Source organism: Porites lutea, chromosome 3 (genome assembly GCF_958299795.1).
Source record: "Porites lutea chromosome 3, jaPorLute2.1, whole genome shotgun sequence".
NCBI lineage: Eukaryota > Metazoa > Cnidaria > Anthozoa > Scleractinia > Poritidae > Porites > Porites lutea.
In genome coordinates this window covers 23,346,672-23,364,970 of record NC_133203.1, presented here as the reverse complement: position 1 = coordinate 23,364,970, position 18,299 = coordinate 23,346,672, and the positions used below count along the sequence as shown (strand labels likewise).

At 38.0% G+C, this 18,299-nt stretch overlaps 2 protein-coding genes and 1 pseudogene across 2 annotated transcripts; 1 reads left to right on the top strand and 2 right to left on the bottom strand.

Annotated features, from left to right (window-relative positions):
- Positions 1 to 1,878: 1,878 nt before the first annotated feature.
- On the bottom strand, positions 1,879 to 3,388 carry LOC140930738 (uncharacterized). The gene is made up of 3 exons (XM_073380441.1): positions 3,211 to 3,388; positions 2,641 to 2,734; positions 1,879 to 2,364 (listed from the first exon to the last, which is right to left on the bottom strand). Exons 2-3 carry the CDS (start codon positions 2,709 to 2,711, stop codon positions 2,070 to 2,072), a joined length of 366 nt encoding a protein of 121 aa, XP_073236542.1. The 5' UTR covers positions 2,712 to 2,734; positions 3,211 to 3,388; the 3' UTR covers positions 1,879 to 2,069.
- A 467-nt stretch (positions 3,389 to 3,855) lies between these two features.
- Positions 3,856 to 16,089, bottom strand: LOC140930735 (uncharacterized). The gene is made up of 6 exons (XM_073380439.1): positions 15,846 to 16,089; positions 15,466 to 15,640; positions 14,900 to 15,057; positions 4,994 to 5,167; positions 4,521 to 4,890; positions 3,856 to 4,145 (listed from the first exon to the last, which is right to left on the bottom strand). The coding sequence occupies exons 1-6, from the start codon at positions 15,885 to 15,887 to the stop codon at positions 3,880 to 3,882; spliced, it is 1,185 nt and encodes a 394-aa protein (XP_073236540.1). The 5' UTR covers positions 15,888 to 16,089; the 3' UTR covers positions 3,856 to 3,879.
- On the top strand, positions 6,846 to 11,058 carry LOC140929936 (uncharacterized; annotated as a pseudogene).
- Positions 16,090 to 18,299: the final 2,210 nt, after the last annotated feature.

Below are 18,299 nucleotides of genomic sequence, written 5' to 3'. Positions count from 1 at the left end.
CGTCAATTTGTGAAGGACGCGTCACTCTGAGCGTGGGTCATCCACGCGGAACACATTCGCGCTATGTGATTGGCTGTTATCTAATCCCCCCTTGGGATCTGTGGTCTTAAAAATAGCTCCAGACGAATTGCCTATGGAATAGGGTGTGTTTGGGGGATACCTTCTCTGTCCCGTTTATCCTCTCTTGTTCCTACCCAAGATAGTAGTTTCAAAAATGTAACTATTATATTCTGTTGCGCAATATTATCTTTAAAAGTATAAAGCTAAGAGTGACTTAGAAAACAGCCAACATTTCGTGAAAGTGGTGACGTTGCGAAATGTCGGCTGTTTTCTGGGGCTAAGAGTGACTGCTTCTCTTGGGGTTTATTCTCCTCATTGCTCAGGAAAGTAGATAATCAGACCTTATGTCAAGTCGTTTCTAAACAAGTCGATCATTAGTAATATTAACTGTTAAGGGTTTGATCCTGGACCACGCACAAGTTACCAAGTTTCAACCCTCATCGCGATTAAATATAGTCTTGATTAATTGACTGATTGATTGATTGATTAAGCCATTCCCCTTATCATCCACCGACAAATCATAATGTGTTAGTCAGTGGCAACCTCTAGTAACCTTATTATTATTATTTTTATCATTACATATAATCCCGTTATTATTTAATTACTATAGGCGGACCTCTCGCGCTCGCCAGCAGAGCACCATGGGTAAGTAAATCTACCCATCCCAGAAAATTTGGTAATCACGTTACCATATACCGAACGACCGTCCGTCCGCACCACAGGCATACCAATGTAAAATGACTCAGTCAACATGTATGGCAACCCAAATGCACGTCGAGGTTATTTTGGAGGGAAATCGCATAGCTACGCGCGTTTTGTAAAGCAGAGACAACTAAAGAGTCAATGAAGACGAAAACGGCAAGCGGAAATTGTTTCTGTATCTGTGTTGATTAAGCTTAAAGGAGCTGTGTCACGAAATTCAGCCAAATTACACAGCAAATTCGAGGTTGTAAATTAACACCAAGGGTGATATACATTAACACTGAATTAGTGTTATCATAACACTTGCCGAGTGTTTCTTAAAAGATACACCAATTCAGTGTATGAAAACACTAAAATGGTGTAATCAAGAAATGTGCCACACTTTGGCGGTGTAAAGTAACACTACATCTGTGTTTCAAAACTCTTGCAAGTACTTAACACAACTGATGTGTAATTTTACACTAAATCGTGTATCAAAACACTAACAAGGAGTTAATCTGAAATTATCAATTGCAGATTCCTGGTCAAAAATGTTGAAACTTATATAGGTCGTTTTGGTATGATCACTGGAAAAATACCTTGAGAATCTAAGGAAAAGTCCTAAAAGCCTTAAACACCCTGCTCACATGAATTTGGCTAACTCAATGTTGAACCCGATTCAAACCATTTGGGAATGAAACGCTTTGTTTGAGGAATTTTCATATCGTTTAAATGTGAATGCCACATTATAACGTAAATACAATACACAAAGAATTTTAACCCACTGAGATTTGAATTGGGTACAACATTGAGTTAGCCGAATAGGTCTATTGCTTTTCAAAAAATATGAGATGTGCGGCAGTGCCCCAGCATGAATGTAGTTCTACTACTTGGTGCTACACAGGTTAAAAGCCCTTACTCTGATCACAAAAACTTTCTTAATATATGAATCTTTTATTACGGATGATGTAATTTCCTCTTCTTGAAAAATTGACGGATCTAATAAGGACAATTAACCTCACAACCTTTATTAAGGGCAGATAGCCCTAAAAAAACACTCATACACAAACACACACCCACACATGGGCATCTACTACCGGGACCCCACCACCACCCCCCGCCCCGATACAGTGTGTGTCATCTTGAGGGGGGCAAGAACCTTAAATAAAGCCGTTACCCATTGTTAAAAGAATGAACTCTCACTTCATTTGTATCAAAATATCATAAATTTTAATACATAGCATTTTAGTTAAGCACTGTCTAGACATATTTTTTAAATAACTGCGGTTGATTCATTTATACAGCATCTGCCAGGTCATATCTCATAATCACAACAAGTGTCTCAATACCTCCAACCTTAACTCTGTGGAGTAATAAAGGTGGTGATCGATAAGGGCTTCATAGCTACTTATCAGCTCTTCGTTACGTACTAAAATCTCATATGAACAAAGATGTTCAATGTGCCTGACTGTGCCTAACTTGTTTCCAACAAAAACTATACTTCCATTTGGTAAAATTAGAATTTCAGCAATTTGAAGAAACTGAGGCAGGAGGCCATCATGCCCAATCACAAGAATTTGCCTTGCCTGGTACTTTGTTCCAAAGCACTGAACCCAATTTGGCCTGCAAAATGTAAAGAAAAGTATGTTAGTTTACAGATATTACCTGGTTAATGTAAATGCAATATTATGAATAAGGAGGCAATTAAATAATAGTCAACATTATTAAGTTTCCCATTATAAAATTACCTACGTGCAGACGTCTCATATTTTAAAAAAGCTTAAATGCATAGGATACAAATGAAACAGTCAGGAATGTATAAAATAATATGAATAATACACTTTCTTATTTTTCATTTATTCATCAGAATAATAATAATACCTCTACCCATTCATGTACCTGTAGAGTATAGTATCTGGTAAGATATAAGGAAAGTGGCCATATAGAGCATTCTGACGCACTCTTGTCATTTCATTAACAGCAATGCTTCTCCCTTAAAATGATGCAATATAAAATGGGGAACATAAACTCAGTAAATAAGTTAATGCACGCCTCCATTCCATTGATCCTTTTTTGTATGACAAATCCAGCTTAGTGGGGACCTACATTTAGGTTGTACATGGCATTGAGTGGGTGAAAAGAACTGCAAAATGTAGAAAAAGAGAAAAAAAAGGTACCCTACCCCACTGTTTTTACAGGTTATTCTGGATGAGAAGGCTTGTACACCCCTTACCACCCCACAACCCTCCACACATACACTCATACACTTTTCTGAAGAAGTGTTCATACTCAAATTCGTAATCAGACATAAAACATGTAAAAGGATATTTAATTTTCGTTCTTCTAAAGTTTAAGTACTATAACCAGCAATAAATTATACCAAAATTTGCCGATCAGGTTTAACAGAAAAAAAAAACATTCAAAATATGCAGTGAGTGAATTCATGTCTCAGGTGCTAGGTGAACAAACCTGGTCCATTTTCCTGAGCTGAACGTAGATACCCTCCTTCAACAGAAAGCCAATAAGACTGTAGCCTTTGATGGTGGATGGCCAGTGTTTTGCACAAATTCTGGAAACCCTTTGAGCTCCTTGCCAGCTTCTTGAAATAGTGGTTTTTAGCCTCAAATCGTATACACCACAGTCTGATAAGAGGACCAGCCCTGTAATAAAAGTTGTAAAATGAACATTTTATATTATATGAGAGAATAGTTATTACCAATCCAACCAATACAAAACTTTGAAGTTGAAGATATCTATACATGTAAAAGCCCAATCCAGGTATTTTGTAAAAGACTTTTTTTAATATTGAGTTGTAAGTTGTGCTTAAGGGAATTCACCTTTTCACAAATTATGCTAATATGCACATAAACAACAGGGATTCACCAACAGGGACACATGGAATCCTTATGGCGGGGGATTTAACAGCTAAGAAGTTCATTCATTTCTGTTTCTTTTCCTTTCCTACAAAAGAAGCTAGGGATTATGTTCATGGCAGCTGTGAAAAATCCAGTGGCTTCCAGACCTGACGACCTTGCAGACAAGATTATATTGTTTATCACAACACCTATATTGAGTGAACAATTTTAATATAGTAAAGGAAAAAAGAAAATTGGAATAATGTAAATCATTATGTGGTACTCACTGAACAAGCTGTCTAGGATAGTGGACCAAAAAGTGCTGCTTAGGTGATATATTTTTGCTTGGATTTAGCAACAGCATTTCTTGCAAATAATCTTTGATAAGAATTCTTAAATAGGCTGCAGCGGTGGCACTTGTCATAGGGGCACAGCATAGATCCACAATTCGAAGCAAATCACAAAAAAGGATTAAATGGTCATTATCTGGAGGAATCCATTCAGTTATCATCAGAGGAAAGTAGCGTGCTAAGCACCACATTTGAGCAGCTATATAAAACCAAGCAAACTAAGAGTCTTCAGCATTTAAGGAAATGTTAAGGGTCAAGGGACTGGCAAAATATGTTTGCTATAAATATGACATTTCATTATATTACAGAGGTTTGTTATACTGAGGTTAACCACTGTCAATGTAAATCAAAACTGATAATAATATAATATCAAAAATTACCAACTTTTCCAACAACAGATTTAATAAACCAATCGAAGAATGCCTATAGCTATTGAAGAGCTAGACTTCACAGTGAAAGACTACCAGGTACTGGAAGCCTCATCCTGCATTATTTACTAATTAATTCCTGTTGTCTTCAATGTTTATCAAATAATCATATTATTTAACCATACAGTAGACTGGTGTTGACTGACCTGATTGTTTGAGGTTGTCATCATTTGAACTTAAAGTTAAGTTGGTTATAGTTGAAGGTCTGTTGGATGTTTCTACACTGCCATAATCAAATGTCTTAATCTTCTCATTCAGCATTTCAAGAGTGAAAAAATTACTCTCCATAATGAAGAACCGAAGAAGTAACTTCAAGTGCCGTGGTATTACACCCTCCAACAGGTCATGCATGATGTCAGAAGGAAGTCCATCCACAACGTGAAAATATTTACTTTTATTTAATGGTGACTTTCTTTTTACTCCATAAACTGACGTACAGGAAGGATCTGCCTCAATTTGGTCCAGATGATGGTCATGTCCAATTCGGCTTCTTAGTACAAATTCCTCCTCAGTAAACTACAAAATAAGTAAGACACCATTGCAGATTCTACAAATGATTTGAGATAAAGATCCATGCGTTCAATCAAAGACATGAACTATTACAAGTTATAATTTGTACCTTTTGTTGTATATCCTCTGGAGTTCCCATGCAAAACCTGCATTTTCTATACGCACTGAAACTTTCCATAAAACCTCCCCAAGAATGACTACCAAGATTGTCTGCCAGGCACGGTCCTATTGTACCACTGAAGTGCATAGCCACACCATTGACTTCAAAAGGAATTCCAGCATCCTGAAAATAAAGCGCATTCAAAGACCTAACCCAAAAATGGCAACTTAATTCATTATTAAACCTGTATTTAATTAAAAAGGTAAGGGTAACTATATGTATGCAAGGCAATTTAGGTAACCTCTCCTTGATGACAGTAAGTTTGATTCTAATGCTACTGATATAACTATACAGTTTCACCAAGATACTCTTTTAAACAATGTATTGCCCCTATTTTATTTGCGAACGTAAATTTTATGCTTGTATACACGCGTAAGAATTACGCGACACTGGAAATCAACCCTTACAGTGAAAAATAAGATCCTCATGCAAGGCAGATCAATGCCCTGTCACTTCTTCCCTGCTAGCAGAGGTCTCTCACGGCGAGGCAAAAATGAGAGAAAGGAGAGAGACCTCTGCCGGCTTCCGACGCGTTTCCTATCACGCATGCGCTGGCGTTTCCTTAACAACCAGTGACGTTTTTCTCACGTGCGACACAACCCACAGAACCGGTTTGCGCGCGAAACTTCAGCTGAAGGTGCGGGTATGTTGTGGAGAATTCTTCGCAATGTGAAACGATGCCGAGAACTCCACAATCTCGCAAATTTGGGGAAAGCGCGTCACCTCGGACGCCCATTAAACCAGTTGGGTCTGGAAAAGACGGTAGATGCCTTTTGTGTGGTTTAGATTTTAAAATAAGCGGGCAAAACACTTGGAGATCCCTAAAAAACAAAGAGCTTAGAGACAGAGTTTGTCGGCTGTTGGAGAAGACGCCTGACTTTGATGGAGAATCGACTCGCCTGTGTAAAAAATGCTTTCAACGCATTGAAGCCATATATAAACGAAGCAAGGATATTGAAGACAGTAAACGGGAAATAGTTGAACACTATGAGAAAACAAAGGAAAGTAACAAGGCTTGTTTTGGCGTAAATGGCGATCGCTTTAAACGGCTTGCCAAACAAAGCCCCGGCACGAGCGAGAAAAGAGGAAAGAGGCGTTGTTTTGACACTCCAGTTAACGTGGAATGGAGTGATGACTTTGGCTGTGTAAAACTGCAGTATGATGCAGAAGATCGAGATACACAATTCCCGAATCATGGCGAGGAATGGCAACATGACTGTGGCTTTGCACCATTGCAATTTGATGAAGAAGATTTCCAGGGGCAATTTCCGGAACATGGCGGCGCAAGCGAAGTTACTCAGCATGTAAACATTCCGATTTCGCACGGCATTAGTGTGGTTGAATCTGTCCCAGTTGAATCGAACCGTGAAGCTGAAAATGTTAAAGTGAAGGTAAGCTTTCTCAATTTCTGAAACGTGACATTTCGCTTTAGCTAGCTCACAATCTTCTCCTCATTCTGGGGTACATTGTAGTTGTTTTGTTTACCCACGGAGCACTTACTAAAGGTGACCGTGCGTTCCATATCGAATTGGAATTACCAGGATAGGCGCAAAAAACTATCTATTCATTTCATAACAAGACTTGTCTTAGGTAGGAGGTTCTGAATTTTTGTCTCCTTTTTTATGATACACTTTATTTAATATATGGCGGGAAGAGCTCTTCTTTTAGGCTGACGTAATAACTCTGTCGAAGTTTTATGATATAAACATCAAAAAAATAACTCGGCGATTTATAAGAGACAAATTTTTAATTTCGCATTGGACTATTTTTTTCGAAATTGTACATATTACAACTGACAGAGAATCATTTAAGTGGGTAATATTTATTTTTTTAATTTGTTTTTAGGTAACCATCTGTTATCCCAGTGGAAACAGGGAACGACTGATCAATAACCCCCACATAGCAACGTTAGTAAAATACTTCGCGCTTGAGCTAAATGAACAGGCCTACAAATCACTTGTTAACATCCCTGAAGCAAATCTAGTAATCAAGCAGGCCTTCATTGCTAACTTGAACAATAAGATGAAAAATCTTGTCTCCTCAAGTGTACTGAGAAACTCCAGCCCCACTGACCTAACAGCTTTTAGACTCGAAACATTTCAACAAGAGCTAGCAGAGAAAGCACCTGAAACCTTTCACTTGCTGGAAGTTATGTGCTCTTCAGAGAGAAAGAAACTGAGAGATAGATCCGAGGAGAATGCAGCTGATGACAGTCAGCACAAGCTTATCCCTCCAGTTATTCCCACTATTGCTAGTATGATCCTTAATTCAAGGTGTTCTGCTTTGTCGGCAATGGCATACCGAATAGGCCTCCTCGTGAGGTATTCTGGAGCTGGAAGAGTAGTAAGTGATAATTATGTGATAGATTCTACATATGGATATTTTCCAGAATGACAAAATACATTTGATCGTATTTCATTGACGAAATAATTTTGATTTATATGATAAAGAACATTCCTTGTTTAACTCACAATTTACTTTTCTGTAATTGAAACTACTGTTCACTAATTGTTAGGTTTTACATGTGCCAAATCAGGTCAAAGAACATCATCAATTACCTAGTGATTCAATACCATTACCTACTGTTTACACAATTTCATTTTTTGCCCTTTCAGAGTGAGATAAATTTGTGTAGTTATTTTCCATGGTTAAAAATAAAGTCATATATTTTAACTTCTAGGGTCTTGAGCTGCTGTCAAAGCATGGAATTACTCTACATCCAGATACTATCGCCTCAAAAAGCAAGGAATTGGGAAAAAAATCATGATTCTCAACTCTTGGAGTGGACCAAATCGATTTCTCAAGCAGCTGAAGTGAGGCTCTGTGCAGAAAACCTTAAAGAAGAATTGCAAGGTCTGAATTATCTTCCTTCGCAGCCACCTCTTGAAAACTTTGTGGAGCATGTTCTTGGTACATCTAGTAATGAGGCCAAAGAATCTACAAGTAAAGGTCATATCAATGATGCAACAGTTCAGGATATCACCACAGTAGATACATCTGCACTCACCTTGTGCTTCAGCTATCAACCAGGAGACACTGTGACAAGTGTTTGCAACAACATTAAAACTGGAGGCATAAGTGACAATACACTTCAAGAGACAATTAAAGCTGTTTCTGAAGCTGCAGCTAGCCAGGACAAGAATGACTTGAAATCTGCAATTGATTCAGTTCTTCATCAAGATCAGCCAAAGGGATATCAGATAATTGGAGACAATGTGGATTTGCACATTAATGTGAGACACATGAGTGAACAAAACAAAAACAAATCCCTGCATACTTTCAACCTAGTGGCAATGCGAGATGTTGTCTCGGGAAGCAACCTTCCCAACAAGCATATTAGAACACTTAATGATGTTGAAATCTCAGAGTTTTTGCCATGCCATAATGATGTGGAGAACCTTAAGAAGGATTTCATTGTACTCTGGGCCAGGGTAATGGCGAAAAACATTCCAGCATTCAGTTTCTTAAAGGGTGTGGTGATACAGGACATCCAACATCAGTACAGCAAGGAAATGCAGGCTGTTACTGAGGAGGTAACCTTAAAGGAAATAATAATTATTGATCCAAGGAACCTCTGTTCAACTGTAGCTTCCATTTAATTGAAAAATGATTAGTCCAAAATGGGCATCTTTACAGGCTGCTACATATATGGGTAATCCCTTATTACGGTGTAGAAGTCTATTTGCAAGTGTTTACCTAGGCAGTTATGAGAGCTTTTTGTTGCAGTTTTAAATATTATGCAAACATGCTTTTGATTACCAGATGCGAAACCAAAACTGAGCTCCTATTAATCAAAGCTTTGAATGTTGCTGTTGTTTGCCTTAATTAAGTCCATTCCTTAAAGAAAATGTTTACAGCTTCAAATTTTTGCCCATTGCAAGCCTATCCAAAAATTGTTAACTACCGTTTATACACAGTTCTTTGCAACAATCAAATCACTGATAAAATTTTAAATTTCTAATTTATGTTCTTTAGGTTCCACTGGGATGTCTCCCAAAGAATGAGACCCTCAACGAGGATATGGTGGACATATTGGAAACACTACAGGAGAAATATGTACCAATGGTGCAGAATGGAGGGGAGAGTGTACCAGCTGATATAGTGTTTTTTGGTGGTGACCAACTTACGGAAGAGCTGGCAAGGAACATACAAAAGGCCAGGATGGATGGAGATACAATTCAAGAGAGACTACAGGGAGTGTGGCCAAAAAACGAGGACTGGCATGGAATTAGAATTGCCTATCAGGTAACTTATAAATACTTATACTTGTTCAGTCATCCATGCCAAGAAAGAGGTGGCATATGCAATAGGATGCAATATCTTAAAAATAAACAGTCGCTCTCAAAACAAATCGAACTGTTGCTCCTGCTAACTTGAAGTAATTTTTGTTTCCTTTCTGTTTTTCCATAGTTTCAAGCCCATCTCATCCCATATTTTTGGTAACTTGCTTCAAACTCCTTTAATTTCCGATTTACATATATTGAGAGAAAACTATGTTGTATGATTTCCCATTCAATGTCTTATAAGTCGCTAATCTCAGTCAGGCAAAGATTTTAAATATAAAATAAACAAAAGAGAACAAAACCCAAAATCAAGGGTATTGAATGTCAACAACACAATTGTAATATTGTAAAAAGTGACCATATATGATCAACACTTAACTACAAAACAGATTTTTGATTTTAATTAGGCTGGTGTGTAAGACGGCAAGAACTGATTAATTTGGTTGTGAAGATGGATTTTTCTCAATTTCCTGAAAACCAATGTCAAACAAATTTATGGCTTTTAAATTATGAATTATTTTTCCCTATCTTTAGGTTGCTACAGACATTTTACGCAAGTCCTCCTCTGTGGCGGATTGGGGTACATTTGCCTCTAATGCAGTGGTATCTGGAAACACTAATGCTCTGAGGGACACACTAGACAACTATGATGCTGTAAAAGAGTTTTTTAAACTTGAAAATGAGGCCATGATTGTTGCAGCGACCATGAGATATTTCGGTATGGACACAGTTGATAGTTCGCCAACAAAAAACAAAATCCCTAGGAACTTACAAAAGTCTTCAAATGAAGAGAAGCGCAAGTGGCTCCATGGACACATCAGCAGCATGCTTGATGAGTATATCATGGATGGGGTGTCAGATATTGAAAGAGCTAGAGATGAGATGGGGCATGTCGGAGTCAGACCCGTGCTTCCCTGCCGATTTTCTGGTTGCACACGAACATTTGTGTATGCAAAATGCCGTGTCAACCATGAAAAAAAGATCCATGATTTAGAAGTAACAGAGGAAAAGCAGGATGAGACAAGTGATGAGAACAAGAAGTCAGAGTTGTCAGAGTCAAAGTAGGACAATGTATTTAATTATGGGTGTCTACACTTAAGTCTAGGTCTTCTTCTCCACAATGCAGATGACTCGGTAAAAGAGGGTGATGGTGAAAGACTGATGAGAGTTTGGAAATTCTTGACCTTCGTATTCCGAAGTCAAGGAAAACACAAATATGCTTTGGCGGGGCTGCGTTTGATGGCATCAAGGCTAGCACTGTTGACACCTCGTCAAGCTCATAGGCTGACGTGGAACAGATTTGCAAACAAGCAGGGAGGAGTAGGCAAGTGCATTTTGCAAGACCTGAGACTGGAGCAAATAAACCAGGTATCCAAGCAAGCTATCCGCGGGATAGGAGCCCCAAATGTAACACCTGATAGTATACAGTCAACCACACAGTCCACAGGTTCTTTAAAAAAACTGCTTGTCACGTCCAGCCAAGACCTTGGAATAACAAAGCGGTCAACACATCATACCAACAAGACCAGGCAAGCAGTTTTTACATCAGTATTGAACCAGTTACACACAAAAGCTAAGATGTTTGATTTTGTACCTGGTCGCAAGTTTGAATCATTCCCGAAAGTGACCCGAAGTATTTACAGCTCCCTGGATAAAAAGAAACTGCACAGGTGGATCAGCAAACACAAAAAGTCTTGGCACAGGCAGAATCGGCATCAATACAAATGTTAATCAAATGTGTCCAAAACAACTCTCTGTTTCTCAGTAAGGGCCAAAAAAGTATTATGGAACTGTTTTCCCTCAAAGAATATAGATCTTTTTGTTCTTTCTTTTGGCTCTGGAAAATGAAATATTGTTCAAAAACCACCCACCTCCAACCCCCAAGGGTTGAATGGTTGACACTAAACTGATGTCTCGCCAGTGTAATTCTTTTTGTGAAAATTGACCAACTATTCTACTTTGAAAGAGGTGGCCGTTTCATTTTTAATTTACCCAAGATTGTTAAGACGGAATCCACCAGGAAACTGAGAAATTTTAATTCTCTGAGGACACCTTGTACCAGAATAATCTCAAGAATATTCCTTTTTTTTACATTTTGCAAGGGATAAAGATGTAAATAGTCATCTGTAATAACACCAAAGAAAATGAATGTCAAATTTCACAAGAATTGTGAAAACACAGGAAAACGTCTGAAAATTTCATGTGTGAGATGTAATTTTGTGAACTTTGACATTCATTTTCTCAGGCTCCAATAAGAAGTTTTCCTGGGTGTTATTACAGAAGACTAATTACCTCTTCCACTTTTGAAAAATGTTAAAAAGAATACAATGTGCTTTAAATCATTCTGGTACAAAGGTTTTGTCCAGTAAAAATTAAAATTACTCAATATTTCCTGGTGGATTCCATCTTATTTTTTTTTCAGAATGAGCAAAAGTTGATATGCAAAAATATAGCATGTAATTTTTTTCCCCTCAAGGGATATATATTTTTTTCTTTATTGAATTTAATTGAAGATCTAAGTATTTTTACATTGATGACAACTTTAAAATTTCTCATAAACAGTTATTGTCATTATATTGATATTGTTAGGACACAATATTTATGTTGATCATCCTGTTTTTAATGGTCGCTTCTTTAAACGCCCTTGTAAAAAACAAGTTATACTCTACCTAGGGATCAAGCAGGGCTCGAAAAAAAATTGAATTCCAGCACGTCATATGGGCAAGCAGCTTTTGTATTTTGCTCGCTGGTGCCACTTCTTACTCATGATTGTTAACGGTTTTGTTAGAGATTGACTTGCCTGGACCCTTGAATGTTACTTGCACAGGAAGAAAAAAGCAAAATGTCTGGGACTACATGACAGACTTTTTTTTTTCGAGCCCTGCATCAAGGCTACAAATGATGGAAGTTGTTGATTGCACAAGCATGTGACAGTCATTCAACAGACTGAACATTGATGCTTATCCTGACTTATTACAATAAATTAATGTCAAATGACCTTCAAGTTAATAATCAAAATCATAACTTAGCTCGTCTTCTGAAAGGATTTCCTCCACATCTTCAGAGTAACAGTGATTAAGATAAAGAGGATCATCTTCCTCAAACTTTGACAATTCCATAGCTGTTACAAATTCTACCTCTTCTATATCCCCAAACACATCCGCAAACACAGTGAGAATCTGTTGGGCAGTGTCAATATTAAATATTGCAAAGTTTTCCATCAGGTAAGAAGTAGTGAAGATGTACTCACAGCTGTTCACCAGTTCTTTTATTAAATTGTCATCTATCTGTGCCAATAAATTGTTTGACCCAAATATTGAGCCAGAGGCATTTGTGGAGTCTTTCAATTCTTGCAAAATTTCACGCAAAAGCTGCCTTTCATCATCCTCTACAGTTCTCATTGGAGCATTGCCTTCAGTTATAGCAGGTTGGGCCATGTGAGGACCTTCCTTGCAAGATGACAGGGAACAATCACACTTTTCAGTACACACGTCACAACAGTCATGTAAAGGGGAAACTTTTGCATGCTTTGTTTTAAAGTGCATCGCCACCATCTCACGTCTACATTTGGTTTCTGGATTTCTGATCAATGCTTTCATGCTATCATCGCAATGTGCCAAATGGTAGGACTTAAAATACAATATACCGTGGCTTTTCCTCCCATCTCGTCGTGCCCGCCCGATTTCCTGAACATATTCTTCCACAGCATCAGGTATGCCAAAATGGCATACCCTTTCCACATTTGGGATATTTACCCCCATTCCTAGGGCTGTGGTAGCAACCACTACCCTCACTGGGCCATCCATGGGAACAAAATTATCTAAGACCTGTGTTTTCAAAGCCTCAGGTGTCTTACTGTGAAACATGGCAATGTTGGAGACGGCATCTCCATCAAGAACACTATCCATCATGGAATATAATTCCCCACACGCATTTATTGACTGACAGTAGATTATTGTTTTGCTCGTTCTATTTTTTTTGGTCTTGAGTTCTTCTGTCAGCCAGGAAAATGTTGTTTCCAACTCCTCTTCTTGAGAAAGTTTATGCACTGACATTTTTATATTGTTTTTATCAGGTGGCTTACTAATGAAAAGGACATTTTTCATGTACAAAGTCTTGATGATTTGCTTTCTTGTTTTCTTTGCTGCTGTTAGCAGTTAAGCACAGTAAAGGAACTCTTGTGAAACCCCTCACATTGCCTATTTTGCTGTAGGCATCTCGAAAGGGTGCTTTCTCAGGAGAAGATCCAAAGCCCCTATCAAAAAAATAGAGAAACGTTATGAAAAGTCAATTACGGGTGTTTAGCACTGGTGATAACATTAATGGCAAAACAACATACAGTGTCAATGCACATTTTTATGAACATACGAGCAAATGCATTATTATCTGGGAAATAGGAAAGACTTGGTTGGATATCTTAGGGCATCACCTAGAAGTTGTCTTTGTCTTTCATAATAAAGAGTGATTTCATTTCAAACACGTAAAGCGATGATGATAGCTTTCAAATAGCACCTTTCAACTCAGAATTAAGTATTTTAGTTGAGGGCCTTTTGAATGTCTTGATGACAGTCAATGGTTCAGTGCATCATTGGCTTGCAAGTTGACTTCAATATATCAATAGTTGGGGATTTAAGATTTTTTCATCACTATTCTTACCAGTTATTCACGCAGTGAGACTCGTCAACAACTATCCCAAGCAGGCGCTCTCCAAGTTGTAGAAGAATCTGCGTGTTTCCAATTAAAGTTTCCGGGCTAACGTAGACAATTTCAGTGCCTTCTAAGGATGGCAACTCGGAGCCTTCTATTTTGGTAGCGTTGATCCTTAGCTTCTCACAAGACGATAACTGGTCCTTGATAAGGGCATTCAAAGGAGAGACAACTAAAACCACTGGTTCTGAAGAGAAGAGATCCTTGTAATTGTAAACAACAGATAACTCGGCAGCCACTCGTACTGCTAGTTGGTAAATTAAAGATTTGCCGTAGCCCGTCGGGAGACACGCAAACGTATCACGGCCTTTAAGGAAACCAAGTATGACTTTTCTTTGTAGGGAAGTTATTTCTTTTATACGTTTGTCGCCAAGCTTAGAAACGGATGATTTTATGGCTTGATCAAAGTGAGAAATTTCGAAACTCGTGGATCTCATGGAAGCCATAATTCACTGTGGGCTCAATAATTGTCAGTGAACAGTTTAACAAGGCACGCAGTACACATTAAATGGAACCGGTTTTAAAAACCCGTAAGTTTCGACCAGAAATCTGGTTGGCGGCTTCATCAAACAACGCGTCGGAAGCCGGCAGAGGTCTCTCTCCTTTCTCTCATTTTTGCCTCGCCATGAGAGACCTCTGCTAGCAGGGAATGTCACTTCTCTCTTAATTCAAATTAGTGATCTCTGAACCTCATTCCTGACCTTCTTTGAAAATATAAATATTTTTGGAACTTGAGTTTGAATTAATTTATGTTTTTTAGATAATAAATGCTTTTGGCCATAGATAGAAAGTTCAGATAATTATCAGAAGTAAGACTGATGTGGCTGTATTGCTGAGATGATCAATGCACATTAAAAATACTTACAGACTCAAGCATGTTGATCTCTACCATGAATCGATGGAAAACTTTATCAAATCCATATCGATTAAGGTATTGGGAGGGACAAATAGCCACTAACTGCATTGATCTCAAAACTGAGCGGTACTTAAGGTGGAGATTGCCAAGCATCCAATAAAATGCAGTTATTATTCAAATGAATGAAAAAATATATTCCATAATTAGCACCCTTCTTTAAATACTAAAGATACGGAACTTCAGCTCATGGAGACATTGAGAAATTAATCTTGATCATTATCATATTTCCTTTCAGTGACCAGTGGAACATAGGGCCGGAGTCAAATCTGAACTGATTTCAATGTTTTGCAGTGTAAGCTCCATTTTTACCAGTAAAACAAAAACAAAATGGAAAGAGAGGCAATGCCTACATCATTTAGACACATGCATATGTGAAACTGTATTTTTCCTGGAATTAATATAAAGGGGACTCTAACAAAAACAGATTAGGACTCACTAATACACACTTCCAGTTTTTTTATCCCTTATAAAACATACAAAAGAGTAATAAAAATAAGGTTTAGTAGTGTACAAACCCATTTTGTGTTTAGATGCTTTAGAGCCAAGAGGATCACACACTTCAAATTCATCAAAATATGTCATTATCTGAGGGGCTTTAGAGTTAGCAGAAAATAAGGGGTGGTTGTTGAATAAGCTTCCATCACAGAAATCTCTTATTTTCCCTTCTGGCATGCTGTGACCATGTTTAATCTGAAAAAAAATTAACTGCATAAATATACACAACAAACTTGATGCCTCAAAAAGTAAGAAAATTACAATAAGACTCGCATAACTAAATGACCTTAGATGACTGAGCCCTACTTGTCATGATCAAAAAGAATGTCGTAGGTTGCCCTAGTTCATTAACAAAACTGAATCTCAAAAATATCATAAACAAATGTGTTCAAAACTTTACCTCAGTGAATACATCATATTGATTCAGCAACACTTCAAGCATACTGATTACAGAAATATATTGAAAAGTGTGCCTCTTGACTTTAAATCGTCTCCGTCCATTAAATGAGTAGAACTTAACCTCTTCCCCAAGAACAACTTCTCCTGGCTCCTAAAGAAAATTTAAAGCCCAGCTGATTAACATTTTAGTATCAAATGGAGTATTTGCTGGTGTGCAGATTAACAAAATGCCCTGCAATTTGAACCTTAGCTAATCCAAGTTAAACCCAAAACTACATGAATAAAAGACAAGTATTAGTATTTTCAAGGTTAAAAGATGACACAACTCTAACACAACAATGGAATTCAATAAAAAATTACCACCTCTTCTGTGCCATGCCCAAATATGTATCAGTTTTACTCTTGTCTATTACAGTCAACTCCCGCCTTGCGGACACCTCGCTATTACGGACACCCCGCTATTACGGACAGCAGCAAAATCCCCGGCGAAAGTTACAAACGTTTGACTGAAATAAACTCCCGCTATTACGGACTCTCGCTACTACGGACTTACGGACACTTTATTCGGTCCCAACGTCACAATTTTATTGTTTTCTCTCTTGTTATAGCGGACACCGAGCAGCATCTTGGAATATTTGCACACATAGAAAGTCTATTTTTTCTGCTTTGAGACTGTCTTTGTCTTTTTCTCTTAAGTCCTTCTTTGCAGTCTCGCTGCCATGAATAAGTTCGTCCAGTCTGTTCAAATATTTCCTTCCGCCGTAAATCTTATAAATAACTGGAAGTTCCAGTCCCAAGCCAGATCCTCGATTGATCCGTTTTCCACAGATTTCTGCTGTTTCCTTGTGGATAGTCCTTTTTAAAAAAGACGACACAATTCTCGATAAAGCTAATGGGATATGGCCAACAATGGGTCCAGTATCTTCTACAAAAGCAACAACATGCGGATCTTTTGCATTTTCTGGTTCCCGCTGTAAAGTGAGCGTGGTACCAATAACAGGCTCGAAAATGTCCTTGTAAGCATGGTGGCCTCGCATCCACGAGTAGTACTCTTTGCTTTCAACTCTTCCAATTTGAGGACTGGCCATAACCGGTACAGTAAATAAAAATAGCACAAAATGAGTTTAGAAGAACTACTGTACACAAAGGGTACGTAACTCCTGTTCTGTTAAGTTCTGTTCTGTTTGTAAATAAAGTCTGACGGTCTTTACTTGCGACAACGGGTCTGAAAAAGGTACTGGAGTTAATGAAAATGGACACACATGTGACCCCTTCTGTAAATATATATATGGTTTAAAATAAAAATTTTCTCGCACCCGGCTATTACGGACTCTCGCTATTACGGACACCAAATCGCGGTCCCGAGGGTGTCCGCTATAACGGGAGTTGACTGTATATGCAAATTTACTTTTTGTGGAGGTATGTATGTGCGAAGAAAAGTGTAAGGGGTATTGAGTTTATAAACAGCAGAGTCAGTGTTGTGATTGGAAACAACTCAAAAGGAATCTGAAAACTATGGTCTGCATCCCAGGGGTGGTACTTGGATTTCAAGTGATAGAGATGATTGAATGCGGGCAGAAATCAAAACCCCAGAAAATTCCTGGACAAAAATTTAAGCCCCCAAAAAATCTCATGCTGAATTTCTGTGGCATAAAAATTTCCAGAAAGCATTAAATGATATTAGACGAAAAACAGAAACATAAGTTTTGAATACCCCAGAAACTCTATACTTAACTTAAGCTTTCCCCAAAAATTACATCTCAAAATTTTCCTTCCCAAAAAAAATCCTGAAATCAAAAATTTCAACCCCCCCCCAAAAATCCTTCAATCATCCCTGTCACTTGAAATCCGGAGTAGCACCCGCCACCCCCCTCCCCCGCCCCTACTGGGGTCTACACTGGTGGGCTATGAGTTGAAACCTTCACACAAACACATGCACAAATTAAAGATTAAAAGGTTTGCAGTTCATTCCTTTCTTAAACAGTACATGTCATTTTCTAGACAGTTCGTTTCATAAAAACAAACTCATACTGGATGTATTAAACAGACAAACATCAAAAGTCTTACCACCATCTTCATAGTATTTAATGCATATTCTGTTCTCTGTCTCACGGTTTGAAGTCTTTCAAATGCACTATCAAAGGGTGTAGGTTTATCAAGAGCTTCCTCCAACCCTTCGACTTCATCAATAGCCATTCCCTCTACCTTTAGGCACCTCTGAACACGTTCTTTAAAATGGTTAACGTTTTGATCAACAACATCCTTTACGTAATTAAGGATGTCCGAAGTAGCAGAGTCTGTCAACATATGAATCTCTTGCATTTTTACGACAGAAAGAAACAAGCTTCTTGTTGATTTTTCTTCAAGCCGTGAATCGTCTTCATGTGAGATATCTTCTTGGTGTTCACCGGCAACAAGTGATGTACTTTCATCTTGACCACAATCATCAGACGTT